The 18,177-nt window shown below is 41.4% G+C and overlaps 1 protein-coding gene across 2 annotated transcripts in view; it reads left to right on the forward strand.

Moving 5' to 3' along the window:
- LOC109321964 (E3 SUMO-protein ligase NSE2-like) overlaps positions 1-18,177 on the forward strand; it is a 154,166-nt gene that overhangs the window by 51,182 nt on the left and 84,807 nt on the right. For both annotated transcript variants that reach the window (XM_019552710.1, XM_019552700.1), the window contains exon 2: positions 4,146-4,299. In XM_019552710.1, coding sequence (XP_019408255.1) covers positions 4,146-4,299 — 154 coding nt within the window. The remainder of the gene's footprint in view (positions 1-4,145; positions 4,300-18,177) is intronic.

Here is an 18,177-nt window from a genome sequence, read left to right on the forward strand (position 1 = left end):
TGGCTCTTGGTTTGTTCTGTACGTTCAAAAATGTGCAATAAGCCTTAATAGTTTCCGTGATGTTGCTGTTCATTTGAGGCCAGTATAAAACATCTCTGGCCCTTTCTTTAGATTTTTCAGTCCCTAACTTGCCTTCAGGTATCGGCTTTTAGTATATTTTCTGTAACAGTTCACTTATTTATTTGATTTATATGCTACTCTTCTCAAAAAGACTCAGAAAAGCTGACAATGAAAGATAAAACAAAGAAGAGAACAAAAAGGTATAACAAAACAACCTCCCAGCCTACCCATCCACTGCAACATTTAAAAGCAATGCACCCCACCACACTTTCTCCCTTCCTATTGCCTTTAAGCAAAATGATCTACTACTAAGAGTTGGTCTTCAGTTTAATACAGGTTGGGAGTATGCAGTTCCAGCCATCCTGTGATGACTATCTTAATTATTTTCTGAAGGATGTCATCCTCAACGGTAGCTCTGGTGGCCATATATGTTCTCTTTAAGATTGAACAGGGTTGGTTTGTTTTTTAATCTGGCTGAAATTTATTTAATCTAACTCTGGACTCTGCATTGTCACATTTATGTCAAATATTCCAAAGAATGCATCTTTAACCAAATCTTTTCTATGTTTGGCTTCAGTTTGTAAATCATAATTTTTTTATTTGGACAAAAAAAATCGCTGTGTTCTTAGGGAGGGTGTTTTTTGCTTAAGCCCTTTTGGGAATGACAGTAAATGATTAATGGTCAATTCATTAACTGAATTTTTTTACATCACTTGACTAAAACCAACGCTGCGTGTAAATGTTCAGGTTTTAAAAGTGTAAGCCACTGGGTGCCAGTGTTGAACATGGGGCTATAACAGTCCATGCTGCTACCCTGTTTGGTGCTATACACATACACTTCAGTTTTGCACTTACTGCCATACAGTACCTCAGTATTGGATTCTCTTTGACACTTTCACAGAAACATTTTATTAAATTTGCATCTTGTATCTACTAGACACTTTTTTACTGGAATGCGCTTAGACTGCAGGTTTGGACAGCTAGATTATACTCCTTTCATTTTTGGTGGGCATGTATATTGGTAACGGCCTGAACTTTACCCTGATCAAGCTGTCCACCTTGCTGTGTTGCCCTTTTCTCTCAGATGTATTTTTTTCCATTACATGGAATTTACTTTTTTGTTTGCTTAGCTTTAGTGCGGGAGCTCTGTCTTTTTCCAGAGCTACTCACAGCCTCTGGCCATGTTCTTCTCTCCTTTTTTTTTTTTTTTATTACTCCCAGATCAAAGCATAATCATTGTAGACCTTATTATGCTGCACACCATCAGAAATGTGTCGCATCGTCCTGTGGAAGGTCTCGGGTGCAGACCAAAACTTACTGTCTCTCGAGAAGGTTTTTGAACATGCATGGATATGTGCTTCTTTTTCTAAGGCCATTTGTCAGATCCTTGATGAAATAAAAGTGTAGAAGAATATTTGGCTTTAGCCACCTCTCAGAATTTCTCCCACTGTAGATAACAGGAAATGTTGCCTTTTAACCTATTTTTTTAGATTTTCTTACATCTACTCAAAAATAGATTTCTGTCTTCCCCTCTCCCTTACAATGGCCAGTGAAAGTACCTACTATATTGCTACTTTCATTGATCCTAAGATTCCCAAAACAAGGTGCTTAACTCATCTTCTGTCATAGAGCGTCTGCCACAGTGGAGCTTTCCTAGGAGTTAGGGGATAGTAGGCTGTCTTAAAGCTTTCATTTTCCCTGGAGGACTTTCTCAAACTGTTAGTCAAGTGTTTTGGTCCTATACTCCTCAAACAGTAGCTGTCTCTGAAACAAAAGTTTGTCATGCCTTTAATCCAATAATGAGAATTTTTCCCCCTGGTGTTTTTACAAGTCACCTTCTTTTCTTATTTCTTTTTGCTATTAATTCACATACTTCTGTAGTGAGGATAATGTCCTAAGTTTCACCATTTACACTGTGTTGCCCCTGGCTTTTCCTTTACTGTTTCTGGCACCATATTGGCGTGTTACATCTGTGTTCAACCTTAAGTTAATAAATCTTACATTTGCCTTCTGGTTAATGGCCCATTTGCCTTCTGTGGTCATGTTGTCCTTGCTCCTATGACAAATTCTTCTGATCTTATGGTGTGGTCTCTGCTGCCATGTGCAGATTCTTGCAAAGCAATGTAAACCATTGCAGATCTTGAGTCTTTTTTTTTTTTTTTTTTAAATGAGCGGACGTTGCTCTGGTTTGTTGAGTTTTGCCCCAACACATGCAGCTTCATGTACTCCATGAACTGATTTTGAGGTTGGTGTGCTGGTCTGCTGCAGGTCTCTCTAACGCAGAATCCACATTATCCATCCTCCAGATTTTGCCTGGACTTTGTGACATCCTTTTCCTTTTAACTGCACTGTTGAGGGTTAATTTGGGGTCTTACAAGAATCTGTCTTTAAGTGTTTGTCCCAGATCCCAGTCATAATGGGACATTATGATGGTCTCAGTTGGCCCCCAAAATTTCAAGTGTGCCTTTTCAGCCTTCGATCAGTCACAGATGTTTCTATATCTTCTCCTTTTGTGTATGGTCTGTTTAAAAACATGTGTTTCATTTTTATTTGGAATGCAGTACTCCTCACTTTTCTGTAATACAGTTTCATAGCCTCCTCTGCCTGACTAAACTGAAAGGTATTAAAAACATCAAGTGCTTCAGAAACAGCTAGTCAGAGATAAGGCAACCTCCTGCTATCTTACTTTGTGCTGGCACCCACTGCTTGCAGAAAAGGAAGACGGCAGGAGGCCTTCTCCTAGAAAACAATATGACCTTCTTTAGCTGCCCTCCACATTTCTGAAAAGTTTTTATGTGGCTTTTAACTACTCCATTTTTCCACTCAATAGTATTTTCTTTGTTCTTTCTACTCCTGCCACAACGAGTTTTTTTAGAAATATCTCAGAGCCAAGGACTCTGGCAGAGGTCTGCTTCCTTCAGTGTCAGGGTTGTATCTGATCAGCTTTGTGTAACATGAGTGTCTGCACAAAGCAGCAGTTGGATCCATCTGGTTCTTTTGGGAGCCCCTTCATAGGTATAGTTCTGCACAACCTGGATTAGTTTTAAAAATTAAAAGGAAAAAAAATCTCTTGGTTTCTGCATTCTCAAAATCCTTGTTACATTTCTGGAACAGTGTTGAGTATCTTTGGTTTTCAGCTTCCATTATTTTTTTTAGTTCCACAAAGCCTTTCACTTGCAGTTAACACATTTGCGAGTACTTTTGAGTCAGGGATTGTGTCTCTTTACCAACCCAGCCTGGAAAGCATATTGCTGTGTCCTGGCACTGAAAATAAATGCAAGCTTGTTTCCTTCTAGAGTAGCTATCTGGGTTGCATTGCCTGGTCACATGCCATTTGGGTATTGTGTATAGGTTACAAGCTGTGTAGTAGAGTTAGACCAAAATAAGGGATAAGGGGCTATTTTTTGAAAATGTTCATGAAATTTCAGCCTCTGATGCTGTAATTGTGCCAATATAGCCATGTCAGCAGAGCCCGCTAGTGGAGACACAGCACATGCTTGCAAAAGGCTTTTTTCTGCCAGCGCAGCTAAACTATTTCCCCAAATGACACAACCCAAGCAGACAGGCCGTCTTCTGTTGACAGAGCTGCATCCACATGAGTGCTTTTGCCAGCATTGCTCTGTTGGCTAGGGGTGTGTGAAAAGTTCATACCCTTAACTGACATAGCTATGCTGGCAAAGCTTTGCAGCGTAGACCAGACCTTATTATTTGGTATAATTCAGATAGCTTAAGAGGTCGACACCTTCATTGCCATACTGGGTGCTATTAAACTCTTGATATTTACTTTTCATGTTGGTAAAATCTGATTATGTGATTTAGAGTATTCCTTGTACTGAGTATAGGGAAGAGTCTACATGTAGAGCAACACACTAAATGTCACTGTGCAGTAATTGTCTACAATTGTAATAGTGACTGTCCTGTAAATAAGTAATTATCTAGAAGTTATGGGTCCAGAATGTATGAGCTGTCAGTCAAGCTGAAGACAAGAGAAGCTCTGATTAAGTTTGTATTTTTGCACCTGTCTCTCCTTGCTTTCTACTGACAAATTTGATGATGAGTAAGACAATTTCATTTTTTTCTTTCAGATAAAGCAAGACACTCCAGAAGTTGTACCAGATCTAAAAGTGCTAGTAAAAGAAAAATTTACTGCATTGGAGAGCAGAAACAGTGACTCCGACCTGCAGAGACATGAAAAATATAAACATTTTAAGGAGCAACTTAAAGACATGAGAAAACAGTGTAAGTTGTCTTTTAAAAATGATGGTTATGCGGAGATAGAAAATGGCTCTACGTATACACGGCATTTCAGTAGATGAATAAATTGTTTGAAATACAAAACAGCCAAACGCAGTTCAGACTTTCATATATGCCCTTCTTATAAGACTCATTTAAAGTAATTTATCGTTCATGCAGTTAGCTTTCTTGCAATGCTTGTGTTATTTGCGTACCTATGAAATGAAAGTCTTGCTTCACATCCTTTTTAGTCCAAGGTGGGCTTTTTGTTTTAAATGAGGCTGTTTTCTCTTAATTGATAAGATCTTCTGAAAGGATTAGGTAAGCTGTTTTCATTTGTCACTTTAACAAATTGCTCCTGTTTCACAACTTAGGATGTGTTGCAACCCTAAAGAGACCTTTGCTTTTATCATAGAACTATATTGTTGGAAAGTGCTTACTGCATGTGTTCTCAGGTTTACAGCTTCTGCACACGCACCATGTAACGCTGCAGCATATTAAAATGTATCTCACTTACTTCATGTTGAATCACGAAGCGGTAAAATTTTAAGTTATTGTGCTTGTGCTGCTGAAGGAGCTTGTGAGTTGGCAGTTCTTGGTGTTTATTGGTATGGGACAACAAAATATACTTTTTATGTGCACTCAACATAAGAGCTATTTTTTAAAAAATCTTTTAATAACTGGCTTTGGGAAAACTCACAAGTCCTAAAATAATATGTCAGGTCCTTACTCTGTCAAATTATGATTAAATTTTAAAGTTACATCATTTTGTTTTACATCCCTTGACCCCTGTCCCTGTTTCCTCCCCTCCCACCCCTGTCCATTTTGATTTCAACATAAACTGGTATCTCAGGAACTACAAGAGTCACAGATTAATGATTTATGCTGTTGGAAGCTGGAGGTTCTGGCTGTTTTCATGTGTTGTAAAATGCTGTTTTTTGACTCTTACTATTCTGGAGACAAATCCAAAAGCTGATTAAAATCAGTAGAAAGATTCTTCTTTTCATTTCAGTGGGCTTTGGATTAGTCTCTTATGAGTTGTGGCTGGAGAGGGTAGGTGAATTTCCAGGCCTTGATGAAACCTTGTGAAGGTGAATTTTAAGCCTGATATTTCGCAGTTTGCCAGGAGTAGAGCTGAGTGCAGTTGTGTCCTGGCCTTACAGTTGGCAAGGTGCTGGACATCAGAACTAGCACTGGTTTTTCAGCTGAAAATTGCTCTAGGTACTACTCCAAGAATAAATACAGCAGGGTTCAGACCACAAAATAGGGTCATTTTCACTCCCAACATAATCATAACATTATTGCTGCTGCGTCATTATTTTGTAATTCCTAATTCCAAGGTGTTTGTAACTCAGAAGCTAAAACCTTGATAACTGACACTGCATTTATTTTCCACCTTAAAATTGCCTATGGACGGGGCATTTATCTTAAATATATGTTTGATTTAGCCCAGAGGTTCCCAAACTTTTTCATATTGCGTACCTCCTTTCCAGCTTTACTAGCTGCCTGTGTATCCCTACCAGCATATGTTTTATATTTTAACCCCTTAAATACTAATTATTATTATAATAAAAATTGAATCCTCCATTACACAATTTCTCCTGCATATCCCCCAGAGTGTCTTGCGTACCCCCTAGGGTATGTGTATCACAGTTTGGGAACCCCTGGCTTAGGCCATGGTACCAGTTTAAGCAGCAGGAATGTTGGAAGTTCCCTAAGTTAATCAAGAACAATAAGAATTACTTTTTTTTGGGGAGAGTATTTTATTATGTAGCTGTTCAAAGTCAAATTGATGCCTGTTACATTGGCCTTTTGGATTTTTGCTGTGATTGTGCATTGCAGGGGCATCAGTGGGATGTGCCTGTTGATGCTGAGTGGGCAGCTGTGCTCTGTATGTAGTTTAATGAGGAGTTGTCAGTCTGTAGTCAACATGCACGTTGTTTTCTGTGGGGGATCCACCACATTTAGCATAATCCAAAAGGTTGAATGAAAATCGTTAGGTGACCTTGCTTCTTGCACATTTCCTAGACCAGTGGTGTCCACCTCATCCAGAGGGACGGGGCCCACCTATGGGCTCAATCCAGCTCATGGAGCCATTTCATCTGATCTGTGGGGCTCCCCATGGATCTGGAAATTTGGTGATAGAACAGGTTGTGGTAGTGTTAATTGTCATGACTCAGAGTGCTGTGGCAATTAATGCTGCCACTGATCCTCTGCTGCCAAATTTCTAGACCTATGGAGAACCCTACAGGCCAGATGACATGGCTCCATGCATAAGATCAGGCTTGTGGCCCACATCATGCTCATTCCTGTCCTAGACCATCACAACTACAGGAGCTCAGATTATAAACTCTTTGGAGCAGAGACTGTGTCTATCTATGTGTTTGCAGCACAGTAGGCCTGTGATCTTGAAAGAGACACCTAGACATTGCTGGACTAGCACATATTTAAAACAATAAAACGTGAAGACATTACATTGATCACCTGCCGAGAAATATAAAATATACCAAAGTACAGGAAGAACTAATCTGTTCTAGAGAAGTTGCAAAGAGCCAGGAAGTTCTGAGTTGCTATATCAGCTCTTCTGATGTCTGGGGGTTCATCCAAAAATTGCTGAAGTCTTTGGAAAGACATCCATTAGTTTCAGTAGGCTTCATGTCATGTAGGGCTCTGTTATGTGCTAGTTGTTTACATCTATGTCGAGGACTTTATGGTCACCCAGGTAAGTGTTAAAAGTTATGTTGTATGTTCATTCTTTAACTTGCTTCCTTTACAAGTACATGATCCTCTGGACATAACTCCAGTAATACAACATAGGTTATACCTATAACCTCAAGTATACGTTTTAAAATGGTTTTCCATAATTTTTCTATTTTAATAATTTTACCAGCAGCTGCTTGCTGTATATTTTTTGTAAACTTTCTTAGGCACAAACAGGAAGAATTCTCACCCTGTTTCAAACAGTGTAGACGCATAATATGTATAGCCCAAGTTCACTTGCACCTTGGAATTTGGTTTTATTGATAATTCAAATAACTATATCAAAATGTAAACTTCAGTCAAAGATTTCTCTGGCTTGGTTGCTCCTGGCATTTCCTGGCATGACCTTCTCTGACCCAGTCCTTACCTTCCTGTCTCAAAGAAGCAATCTCATGCCACTTATGTCCTTGTTGGAGTTAAATTAATCTAACTGTCAGCATGAGTCACCAGTAAATACACTGCATCCTTATGCTGGATTTAACACCTGAATTCAGGATGGCTCAGCAGCAGTCCCTGCATTCACATACCACCCTGTCACAGTTAAATCAGAAAATGATATACACACATGCACACACTGCAGAAGATGAAGTGGTTAAATGCAAGGTAGCTGCAAATAAGACCTAGTAAGCATTCACCATTGTTCTTAGGCACAGTTTGATACTTAATTTGTATGTATGCTGTGAAAATGCACTTTAATGCATACATATAATATATATTTAATACTTTTCTGTTAGATGCAGAGTAGTACATAGAAGTACAAGATACTACTTATGTGTACTTAAGGTGATACAAGAACCTAGATTCCTTTTTTCAGAGCTAATATACAGTCATGAAATGAGCGCTGTCATAATGCATGTGCACATGCATGCATGTGTTGAGGTTGTCTTTAACTCTGCTTCCTTGCTGATAGTTGAACCATGCAAAGTGTTTCTGTCTATAGAGTTTTTGATATGAAATTCCTTGGATTACAACAAGAAGAAAGAGATGGGAAAGAAATAAAAGGAGTTTCTCTCTGTTGGGTTTCTAAAGACTCCAGAGCTATTGTGATAGGTACATTAAGAAATTCTGCTGTGAACCTTTGGAGCTGACCTAATGAGGAAAGTGCAATGTGTCCTCCTTCATGTCAGAGGTGGTAAAGGTGCCTCGTAGAGCATCCCTCCTGCATATCTTTCAGTGAGTGTAGGAGCTCTTCCTCAATCCCTTATTCTGCATCTTGCAGTTAACAGTTCGCAGGCATTCACAATGTCATGTTCCATGAATTTAGTGTAAATTATTGCAGATCTCACTGTATGTGCATGAAAAGCAGTTTTCAAAGATATCAAAGTCCCATTTTCAAACATAACTTGTGTTCCTAAGTCCCACGGCTGCATGACCCCCATGACATACCCAAGAAGAACATCTTGGAGCATACTCTGCCTTCTTGCTCCCATTCCAGGTGCCCCAACCTCCAGAGTCTTAGAACAACATTGAGTATACCCTGAGCACTGTTTTTAGGCTTTCTGATTCACATGTACAGGATTTAGTATGTATAGAGCAAGAGAAAGTGGGCAGGGCATACTCTGGCATCACTCCTGGGCAGAGCATGCAAGTAGTGTAGGTTTGCCCAAAGTTCTGTTTTTACTTGAGATCAAATCAAACCTGTTTAGGCTAGAGAACAATTAAACCACACATTTTCAATTCTTTGTTTCTTATAACATTAAAAGTATAGTTCTTTTACCCCTCTCCTACTAAAAACTGGCTATCTTTGACATGTTTAAAGACATGGAAAGTCTCTTTGAAATGTCAGAAGTATTTGAGATACGTGCAAATTGGGTTAGCAAGGAAACTGCTTGGTAGACTTAACTATAGATGGAGCGGCCAGTTCTTCTGTACATAAGAGTCCCAGCTCTGCGAGGTCCTGAGCTTTCTCCCTGTTTCAGTATGAAACACTTTGGCAAGTGCTTAAGGTTAAGCATGTGAGCAGTTCTGTTGAAATCAAAGGGATTATTCATTGCACCTGTAGGATTGAACCCCAGGGGGATACTGTGGGAACTGTACTTTGCATTTTTTTCTTGTAAGTTTAAAAGTCAATTACTGTTTAATGTTAAACCAGTAGAGCCTTTCCTTTGATGCCCAAATGAATCAAAAGGCTCCTTCTAAGGTGGGAGAATTTGCCTTTAAAGGAAAATAAATATGAAGGCACTTTTTAAACTTGAGGTTATTAATTTATTTTTTCAAGAGATCTTGGAAGAGCTTATCAGGAGGTACCTTCTGACCCATGTTCCTAATTTTTTTGTGTAAGGTTTAGGTTCCCGTTTAATATTCAAAGGATGCCAAGTTTCATAGGGGTTTTATAGTGGCTGGTAACATGCACTTTGGAATTGTAGTCATTACTTTCTACACAAATGCACTCAAGGAAAACAAAACTCCTCTGGTAGTTTTGTAGAAACCATTAAGTGAATGACAAAATATTGCTAAGACTGCCAAGCAACTTAAGGAGTACGTTTGGCACAAAGAGGAAAGATGAAGATGTTGACGGGGTAACAAATCATTTTGAGATGCAGTATTAGTTTTGGCATTCTTTCCTCACAGCAAAACACGAGTTGGGATGGAGTGTGGAAGGCAAAAGCATGGCATTTGTAGTGAACCTCCCTGCCCTCTTCACAGCCAAAAAACACATGCTTTGGAAGTTTTGGGAAAAAGAGTTTATTTCAGGTCTTGATGGTTTGCTTGGTTGGATTCATGGCCAGTATAAATAGGGAGACATCTCAAAAGAAACTGAGTATTAAATTTAATCATAGCTGTTCAAATAAGTTTGCCAAGGAGTAACACTGGATGATGTGCTTATTTCAAAACCATACATTTGGCAGGAGGTAGACCTTTAAAAATGTTCTTTTAAATGCAGTTTTGCATAGTAAAATACAACTGTGGAAGAAACTCACTTTAAATTCATAAAACAGTCCACCAGTGATTCCAGGAGAAATTGAAGTCAATTGATTTGCTTCTGATATGATGAGGAAACAAGCAGCAACATGACATACTAAGTGTTTCGTGCTTGACAAGCATCATCTAATTAATCATCAAGCACCCAAGTACGGAGTCCATTAGTGTTACTGTCTCCTAGGTAACAGATAAGAAACTTGCAGCAGATGGGTGAAGCTACTTGGTCAGTCACGCTGCAACTCATTTGTGAACCTAGGTCCTCCTAGGGTTTCATTTTAGTTGTTCCTAACTTCCAGACCTGTGCATATTTCTTACAGTTCTGTTCTTAGCCATGTTGGGAGCAGAGCAATTCATGTACACAGGTTCCAGTCTTTTCCCCTATAACAAGAAAGTGTAATTTTTTTTTTAGCAGAAAGTCCAAATCTGGAAGTTGGGGTGCTTTTATGTACACTATTGACAGTTCAGTGGTGTATGAGCCAAGCTTTTAATCCTAATAACATTTCTAGTGGACAGGATATTGTATGTCAAAGAAATGAGGAATGGTCCAGGAATAAGTGATCTAACCTAGGACTTGAGAGAGACGAGTTATTTCTTTCCCTGCCATAATTTCCTATGGTTCCTTGAGCAAGACACTTGGGCCATGTCCAGACCTGTGTGGATGTTTGATTCCCCAGGGACAACTAGCGGTGGCACACTTCGGCCTTTGCTAGTTGTCCCTAGGGAATGGCTGTGCCATGCACGTACTGGTGAGTGGCAAGTTACCCCAGGTGGGGTAGGTGAGGTTGGGGCCTTACCTCAGTCCTGGGGGCTTCCTGGGGCTGCAGCAGCAGCAGTCCTGCTGCACAGTCTGGCTGGCAGTGGAGTTTGGCTTCAGGTGGCACATGCTGCTGCTATGTGTGCCGCTCCGCTGTTTTTCTCTATGGATTTTTTTGACCCCTGGGTATCCAAGAAACCCCTCCGTGCTGCTCCCATGTAGCATGGAGTACGGGACATATGGTATGTGGTGCCACAGACGTCACCACGTACCACACAGCTGCACTTCTCTGGACATGGTCTTGGTGTCTTTGTCTCAGTTTCCTTTCTGTGAAATGGGAATAAGATCACTTACCCTATTTCCCAGAGTTGTTGTCAGGACAGACGCATTAAAGTTGGAGAGATGTTTAGATACCATAGTAACATGGGCACTGGAAGAGCTTGAAACAGGCATTCATATAACAAAATTGCATTATCAGATTTAGCAATCTCGTTTCCAATCCTAGCCAAAAAGTCAGTGACAGTATTCACTATAGAGTCTGAACTCTTGTCTCTCCAAGTCACTGATGAAGTATGATGGCAGAACAAAGCAAATAAAAACTCATGTTGTTGGCCATACTCAATAGATTAACAGAGAGCTTCAGTCTCTGGTAGAACTGTTTGGGAATTTTTCAGTTAAACATTGTCAAAACCAGAACTTCTTGCAGAAATGTGTTTGTTTGAACAAAACTTTTTGGGATGGTAAATTCTGTCTAGGGTAGAATTTGAGATCAAAATGAAAGAGACCAAGCCCTGAAAAGTCTTGTGGAACACGGGAGAATCCGATTCTAGTTCCTGTTCTTCCTGTTTCAGTCTGGGAGTCTTTTAAGTAACCTGGGTCTTTTAGGTAACTGCCTAACCACCAGTCTGTGGCTCTAGTGTCTATCAGTTCCCGATTAATATAACATTATTTATATGAAAGGGGCCAGCTCTAACAAAGGAGATGCAGGGAGAGCCTGACTCTAGCCCTGTGACAGCACTGATATGAGAGACATCTGTATCAAGCACAGCTGCAACTTGAACCTGGGTCTTTTGCATCCTGAGTGACTACCACCATCACTGAGATGATGGCTATTTTGGAATAGGGCTCTCCCTCCCACCCCTTCTACTCCCTACCCACCCACATGTATTTTGAAAGGATTTGATTTCATTCTGTTGTGAAATTTTTCACAGAACAAAAACCTCATTTTCAGGCCATCTCAAGTCTTCAGAGCTGTCAGACCACCATGAAACATGTATCTGAAAAGGAGGGGAAATGAGTGTGTCCTTTATATAAAGAACAAATGCATCAGCTTTTAATGTACAATAAGAATGCCTCGCTTGAGCCATCCCCCCAGGTGACTGCTAAGAGTACTGGTGGTATTCAATACATTTTTGCTAATCGTAGAAATATAGAACACAGAAGTGGAAGGAACTTCTATGTCGTGAAGCCCCTTATTACTGTACAAAACCACATCACAACATTTGGTTTGCATACTTGTAACTAGTTGAGTTTTTGCCCCCTGGTCTCCTATTGGAAGTCCATTTCAAAATGTCACTCCTGCATTAGTTAGAAACCTTTTTCTAATTTTCAGCCTAAATTGATTCGTGGCTTGTGTTTGCCCATTTGTTCTTTTGCCAGCATTGTCCTTTTGCTTGAGTAGCTCTTCCCCCTGTTTAGTTCAGTTCAGTCTGTTCCCATATTTCTTGACTATACAGTAATCCATTTATGCAACATGGAGTATTACAAAATTGCATGTCTTGTGACCATGTTTGGACTCATCAGAAATGTTTTATAAATTTCAGATGAGTAATATACATATAAATAGATGCCAGGGGTTGCCTCTAAATTTCTGAAAACTTTGGGAGGCTGCAAAATATGACTCTCCATCATCCGATGCAAAACACTAAGAAAAATGTGATTTCTGTCCTTAAACATGATGAGTTGCATCAGTTCCCGTTTAAGTCTTTTGAATCAATTGGGGCTCTTAAGCATTACATTAATGCAAATATTTGATGATGATGATAATACTAAACATTTTCTTTTTTCTGATCTTCTAAATACTGTATTTACTTGAATCCAAGATGAGGTGCTTTTTTCTATCAACATGGGAAGAAAAAGCCTTACTTTAGGTTCAAGTACCAGCCTGGGCAGGCAGCTGGTGAGCTGTGGCTTCAGCCCTGGTAAGAGGTATGGAGGAACAAGGTGTAAGAGGTCAGACATGGGGGGCAAGGGTTGGGGCCAGGCACAGGCATAGATCCATAGATACCATAGGGTCAGAAGGGACCTCAACAGATCATCGAGTCCGACCCCCTGCCTAGGCAGGAAAGAGTGCTGGGGTCAGATGACCCCAGCCAGATGCCTATCCAGCCTTTTTTTAAAAACCCCCAAGGTAGGGGAGAGCACTGCCTCCCTTGGAAGCCCATTCCAAATTTTGGCCACCCTCACCGTGAAAAAGTTTTTCCTGATATCTAGCCTAAATCTGCTCTCTGTCAGTTTGTGACCATTGTTTCTTGTTACCCCAAGAGGCACCCTGGTGAACAGAGCATCTCCGATCCCTTGTTGTGTCCCCCAGATGAATTTGTAGGTGGGCACAAGATCACCTCTCAGCCGTCTCGTGTGGAGGCTGAAGAGAACTAGGTCCCCCAGTCTCTCCTCCTGTAAGCCCCTAACCATACAAGTGGTCCTCCTCTGGACCCTCGCAAGTCTATCAACATCTTTCTTGAAGTACGGTGCCCAAAACTGGATGTAGTACTCCAACTGTGGTCTGACCAGTGCTGCAGAGAGGGGAAGTATCACCTCCTTGGTTCTATGTGTCATGCATCTGCTGATGCATGATAAAGTGCAGTTAGCTTTGGCATGGGGAGGTTGGCAAGGGGCCAGGCACAGGCATAGCGGGGGCCAGGTGTGGGCTGCAGGTAGCAGGACATACAATGAGTGGTATGGGGGACAAGGGGCTGGAGGAAAGGGGGGGGGGCAAGTGACATGGGAGGCAGGTGGCAGAGGGGACAAGTGGCAGAGGGGCACAGGCAGGTAGGGGTTAAGGGGCAGGGGAGGCAAGGGGTGGGGGTGTGGTCCGTAGGCCCTTGCTGCTGCTTTGGGTGAATGAATGTAAGGCTACTCTCCCATAATTATATTCTACATGTTGGAAAATTATAACAAATTTATAATTTTCCATGTATAGAATCTAATTATTGAGTACTCATCTTAAATTTAAAAACATCTTGGATTCAAGTACATGCAGTAGTCAAGAGAATAACTGTACCGCACAATTCAGTATAATTTTCCTTGACATTTCAGAAGTCACAGAGATGCCGTTCCTTTCTCATAGATCTTATGGTGTAAATTTTAGACAGGGTAGAATGTACACAGATGACAAACAGTAAGGAAGGAATGGAGCATATATGATGAAGGCTACAGAATTTCCGGATCATGGTTATTCAGTTTCTAGCTATTTGTTTCTACTAATGAAATGGAAACCAAAGAAGAAAAAATCTATGTAGCTGTAAGGTTAGCAAATCTATTTTTATTTACAGTTTTCATTTTCACTGCTGCATGGAGGGATGCCCATCTTTCCCGGAGAGAGTATTGTTTTTCATTGTCCTTTCTGTGATTGCTTGCTTCTTTTGATACCTTTTATTTGTGACCAAACGAAAAAGGAAAGAGGAAGAATTCCTGGGAACTCCACTGCAGGCAAGCATTTTTGTTGAGTACTACAACTCATGGGGTTTTTCAGGCATGACAGGAAAGCTGATGTAAGATCAAGCAACTGATGGCAACCCATTGATACATGTCAGTAGCACACCATATAATAACTTTACAGAGATCCAGTGAAAAGGAAGATCCCTTTGTATATTTATAGTTTTTGGAATGTCCTCTTTCCTGTCGACTAGTGCAGGCTTGTCCACCATACGGCCTGGCGGCCCGCTGAGGCATTTTCTGTGCCCACGGTGCTGTGACGGAAAACGAAAGTAAACAGTTGCTTGTCCCCTTGTCTCTCCCCCAGCCCCTCAGCAGTTTCCTAATGGCTGCTGAAGGCCTGGGGAAGGGACAAGGTTCCTACAGGCACCGTGGCAGCTTGACATTGCCGACACGGTGCGTGTGGGAAGAGGAGTAGCCATGTGCCTCTTGGGACAGGGTGAGCCCAGCCGAAGCGGCAGGGGCTCAGCTGCACTTTCCCCTACCTGTGCCAGGCAGTCCCGAGCAGCACACGACTCCGCTGCCGGCTCTGCTGGCTGGTGCTGACCAGGGCAGGTCTGTCCCATCCAGACCAGCACGCAGCTGAAGTCGGCTTCCCACGTGCTGCAGGGGACGGGAGGAGGCTGGCCAGGTTGGCACCAGCCAGCAGAAGCAGCGACGGAGCCATGTGCTGCTCAGGACTGAACGGTGCAGGCAAGGGGAAAATGCAGCCGAGCCCCTGCCGCTCCGGCCAGGCTCGTCCCATCGTGTCCCCAGTGACACACGGCTCTGCTGCCGCTTCTCCTGGCTGGTGCCGACCTGGCCGGCCTCCTCCCATCCCCAGCAGCAAGTGGGGGGCCTCGGCAGGTGGGGTCCTGGCATGACCTGTGCAGGGCGAGGTGGCGGAAGCCAGTGTCTGCTGGACCCCACGCTCTGGGCTCGCAGTGCTGAGGCCACCGGGGCTACATGCGCAGGCGGCCGGCACCGCGGTGAGTGGAACCATGCGGGCGGGCGGGTGAGGGGCTGCGGTGCAGCAGCTGCTTTGCTCCAGCCCCCCTCAGGCAGTGCTGGCTCGTGGGGCTGCGCTGCTTGGGGGATGGAGATGTGGAGCTATTTATTTCTCCCCTTCAGTCTCTGGGGCAGTAGCTGGCTGGATGCAGAATGGGTCCCTCCTGCCCCTGCCCACCAGCAGCTCCCATGAACCTTGCAGCAACAGGCAGATGCAGTAGGGCTACACAGGCATGGTCTCTCTGGCCCAGGACAGAGGGTGTTTGAATATAGCTCGCTGGCCCACTGGGTGATAAAAAGTTCATGATCCGGCCCCACATTCAAAAAGGACGGACACCCCTGGACTAGTGTGTCTCAATATTGTTCCAACCTATTCAGCAAATGCATGGTGGACCAGCTAGTGAAAATTGACATTGCTTCTGAAACTGGTGGGATTTTTGCTAGTTTACAGGACCTAAAGATTTCATTCACTGTATTGAGGACACACTGTGAGCCTAATACACATCTTCTAATTTCTTTCATATCAGAAATAGTTACCAGGCATGTGTATTGACCACTTAACACAGTTTTTAGTATCTCAGTTGTTTCATTTCCCTCTTGAAAGTGTCAAAAGTGAGTAAACTGGAGTAAAGGGTGATTTCTTTTCAACTTAACATTTTCTCACGAATAAAGTGCCTTTAAGATCAGTTATTTTTCTTCATGTTGCTGTAACTTGTTTAACAGTACTTCAAGTGAAAAAATATAGATGTTTCCCTCAACTCTTATCTGAAATTTTATGAGCGTGATCCAAAACTCACTGAGTCAGTAAAAAATCTTTGCATAGACTTCAGTGGGCTTTAGATTAAGCACTGTACACAGTTATTTTTTTATGACTCATTTACAAGCAAGAAACCAGGAAAAAATATTCCCAGTGTATCAGCTTATAATGGTGTGCAAGTCATGAACAAAGTTAAAGAAAGGTTTTTTTACTGAGGAAAATTAGTCACTGATTAAAATACAAAACAAGAAAACATACTAAGTGATCGTACATAATTGTTTGACAACTCCATTATTAGTGTGGGCAAGGTAAACTATCTAGCCACCTATTTAAGTATTTTCTTTAGTACCTGTGGCTACACTTATTGTTTTTCCCGGTAACCTGGAGGAAAATGCTTTTTTCCCCCTAAAAGCTTCTGGTGAGACCTGGGCTGTCATGCATCGCAGATAGCTGGATTCAAATCCTGGAAGCATTTACCTGATTATGTGCACATAAATAGTCTCATTAAAGTTACTCACCTAAATATTTGTTAGCACCTTGGCTATGTTTTGGGGAGAAATTTTCCAGCTCCCCTGTACTCCCTTACCACTTCCCTCATTTAACCCAACTGAATCAGCATCCTTTACGGTTTTTCTGCAGCTGCTTTCCCTTTTCAGATGAGTCCACAAAAGTTTCCATTCCCCCTCCTCTTGCAGTCCTCTTCTTCAGATTACTTACCTGCTCGTTCCTCTTTAGAGACTCGCCATGCCACAGAACATGTGTTACCTGCGACTGAGACATTTAATTTCACCCAGTGAGGTCCTGGCAGTCTTTCTCTGCACTGAAAGAGAGGTATTAATGTAGAAAACTACGTAACTTATTTTTTGTGGTTCAAAGCGATAAATCCTTTTTATTTCTTTTCAGAACAAAATCATTCATATGGCAGTATGCTGTAGACAGGTCACTTTATTATAGTGGCATATATTAAAAGCAGCAATTGAGAAGAAAGTAGCAGTTATACAATATTAACAGTACTTTAGTGGTACTCTAAAAAGTACTAACAGTGGTACGCTAGCTGTTGCTTTACATTTTTGCTGGAGTTAGAAAAACTAGTAGCTCACTGACTACAATACCCAATGTATCAAACTTCAGTTGTAAATGAAAGAGGAACATTTCCATATAATTTATTTGGCTTAATTCCTTTGCCTAATGGCTGCATATATACCATAAACATTGTGAAGGAGCAACCATGGAAACACTTGTTTTCTTGCGTTGCTAAATTTACTCTGGGTTGAATATTAACACAGTGCCTGGCAGTACTTTAAAAGCAAAAATAGCTTAAGCGTGACTCACTATGAGTCATTTACTGCTAGTCCTGCTATATGCCTGGAGCTTGACATTGAACAAGCTGGCAGCCTGCGTTGCTACATTTTTTCTAGGAACTCTGAACACATTTCATTCTTGTGAATTCTCTTGTGCAACAATATTAAACACAGCAGCGTGTTTATTTTGCTTTCAAAGTCAAATGAATCAGAAAATGGTGAAACAAAAGAGTATTTTTCTTGGAGATTCTGGAAAGAATGGATTCTGAGAACTATCCTTTAGCTGAAATAACAAAATGATTGCATGGATGTTAAAAGTTAAAGCACTTTATTCAGATTATGTAACACCTTTTAAACATGTTAGCATGCTTTCCAACTGATCTTTTCTTTTTCAGTAAAGGCATAAAAATATCAGCATATTATTTAAGACTTCTGTAGTTTGTGAACCTCATCTTTTTGGTTGGCAAAGGTTTTATAATGAGAAGTTCGTTGACTGTAAGAGGCAAACTAAATGAGTCAATGGTGTACCTTTTGGACTCTGTTTCATACGTACACCCTAAGTATGGTATTTGGTATCTGACTAAAAGCATGAATAGCTTACTGGATAGCTGTGGGAAATCTTATAGCTGATCAGCTGATTTCATGTGGATGGACAGGAGTGGCAAGGAATGCCTGAAAGCAAAAGC

This window comes from Crocodylus porosus, unplaced genomic scaffold, assembly GCF_001723895.1.
Source record: "Crocodylus porosus isolate Cpor-Errol unplaced genomic scaffold, CroPor_comp1, whole genome shotgun sequence".
NCBI lineage: Eukaryota > Metazoa > Chordata > Crocodylia > Crocodylidae > Crocodylus > Crocodylus porosus.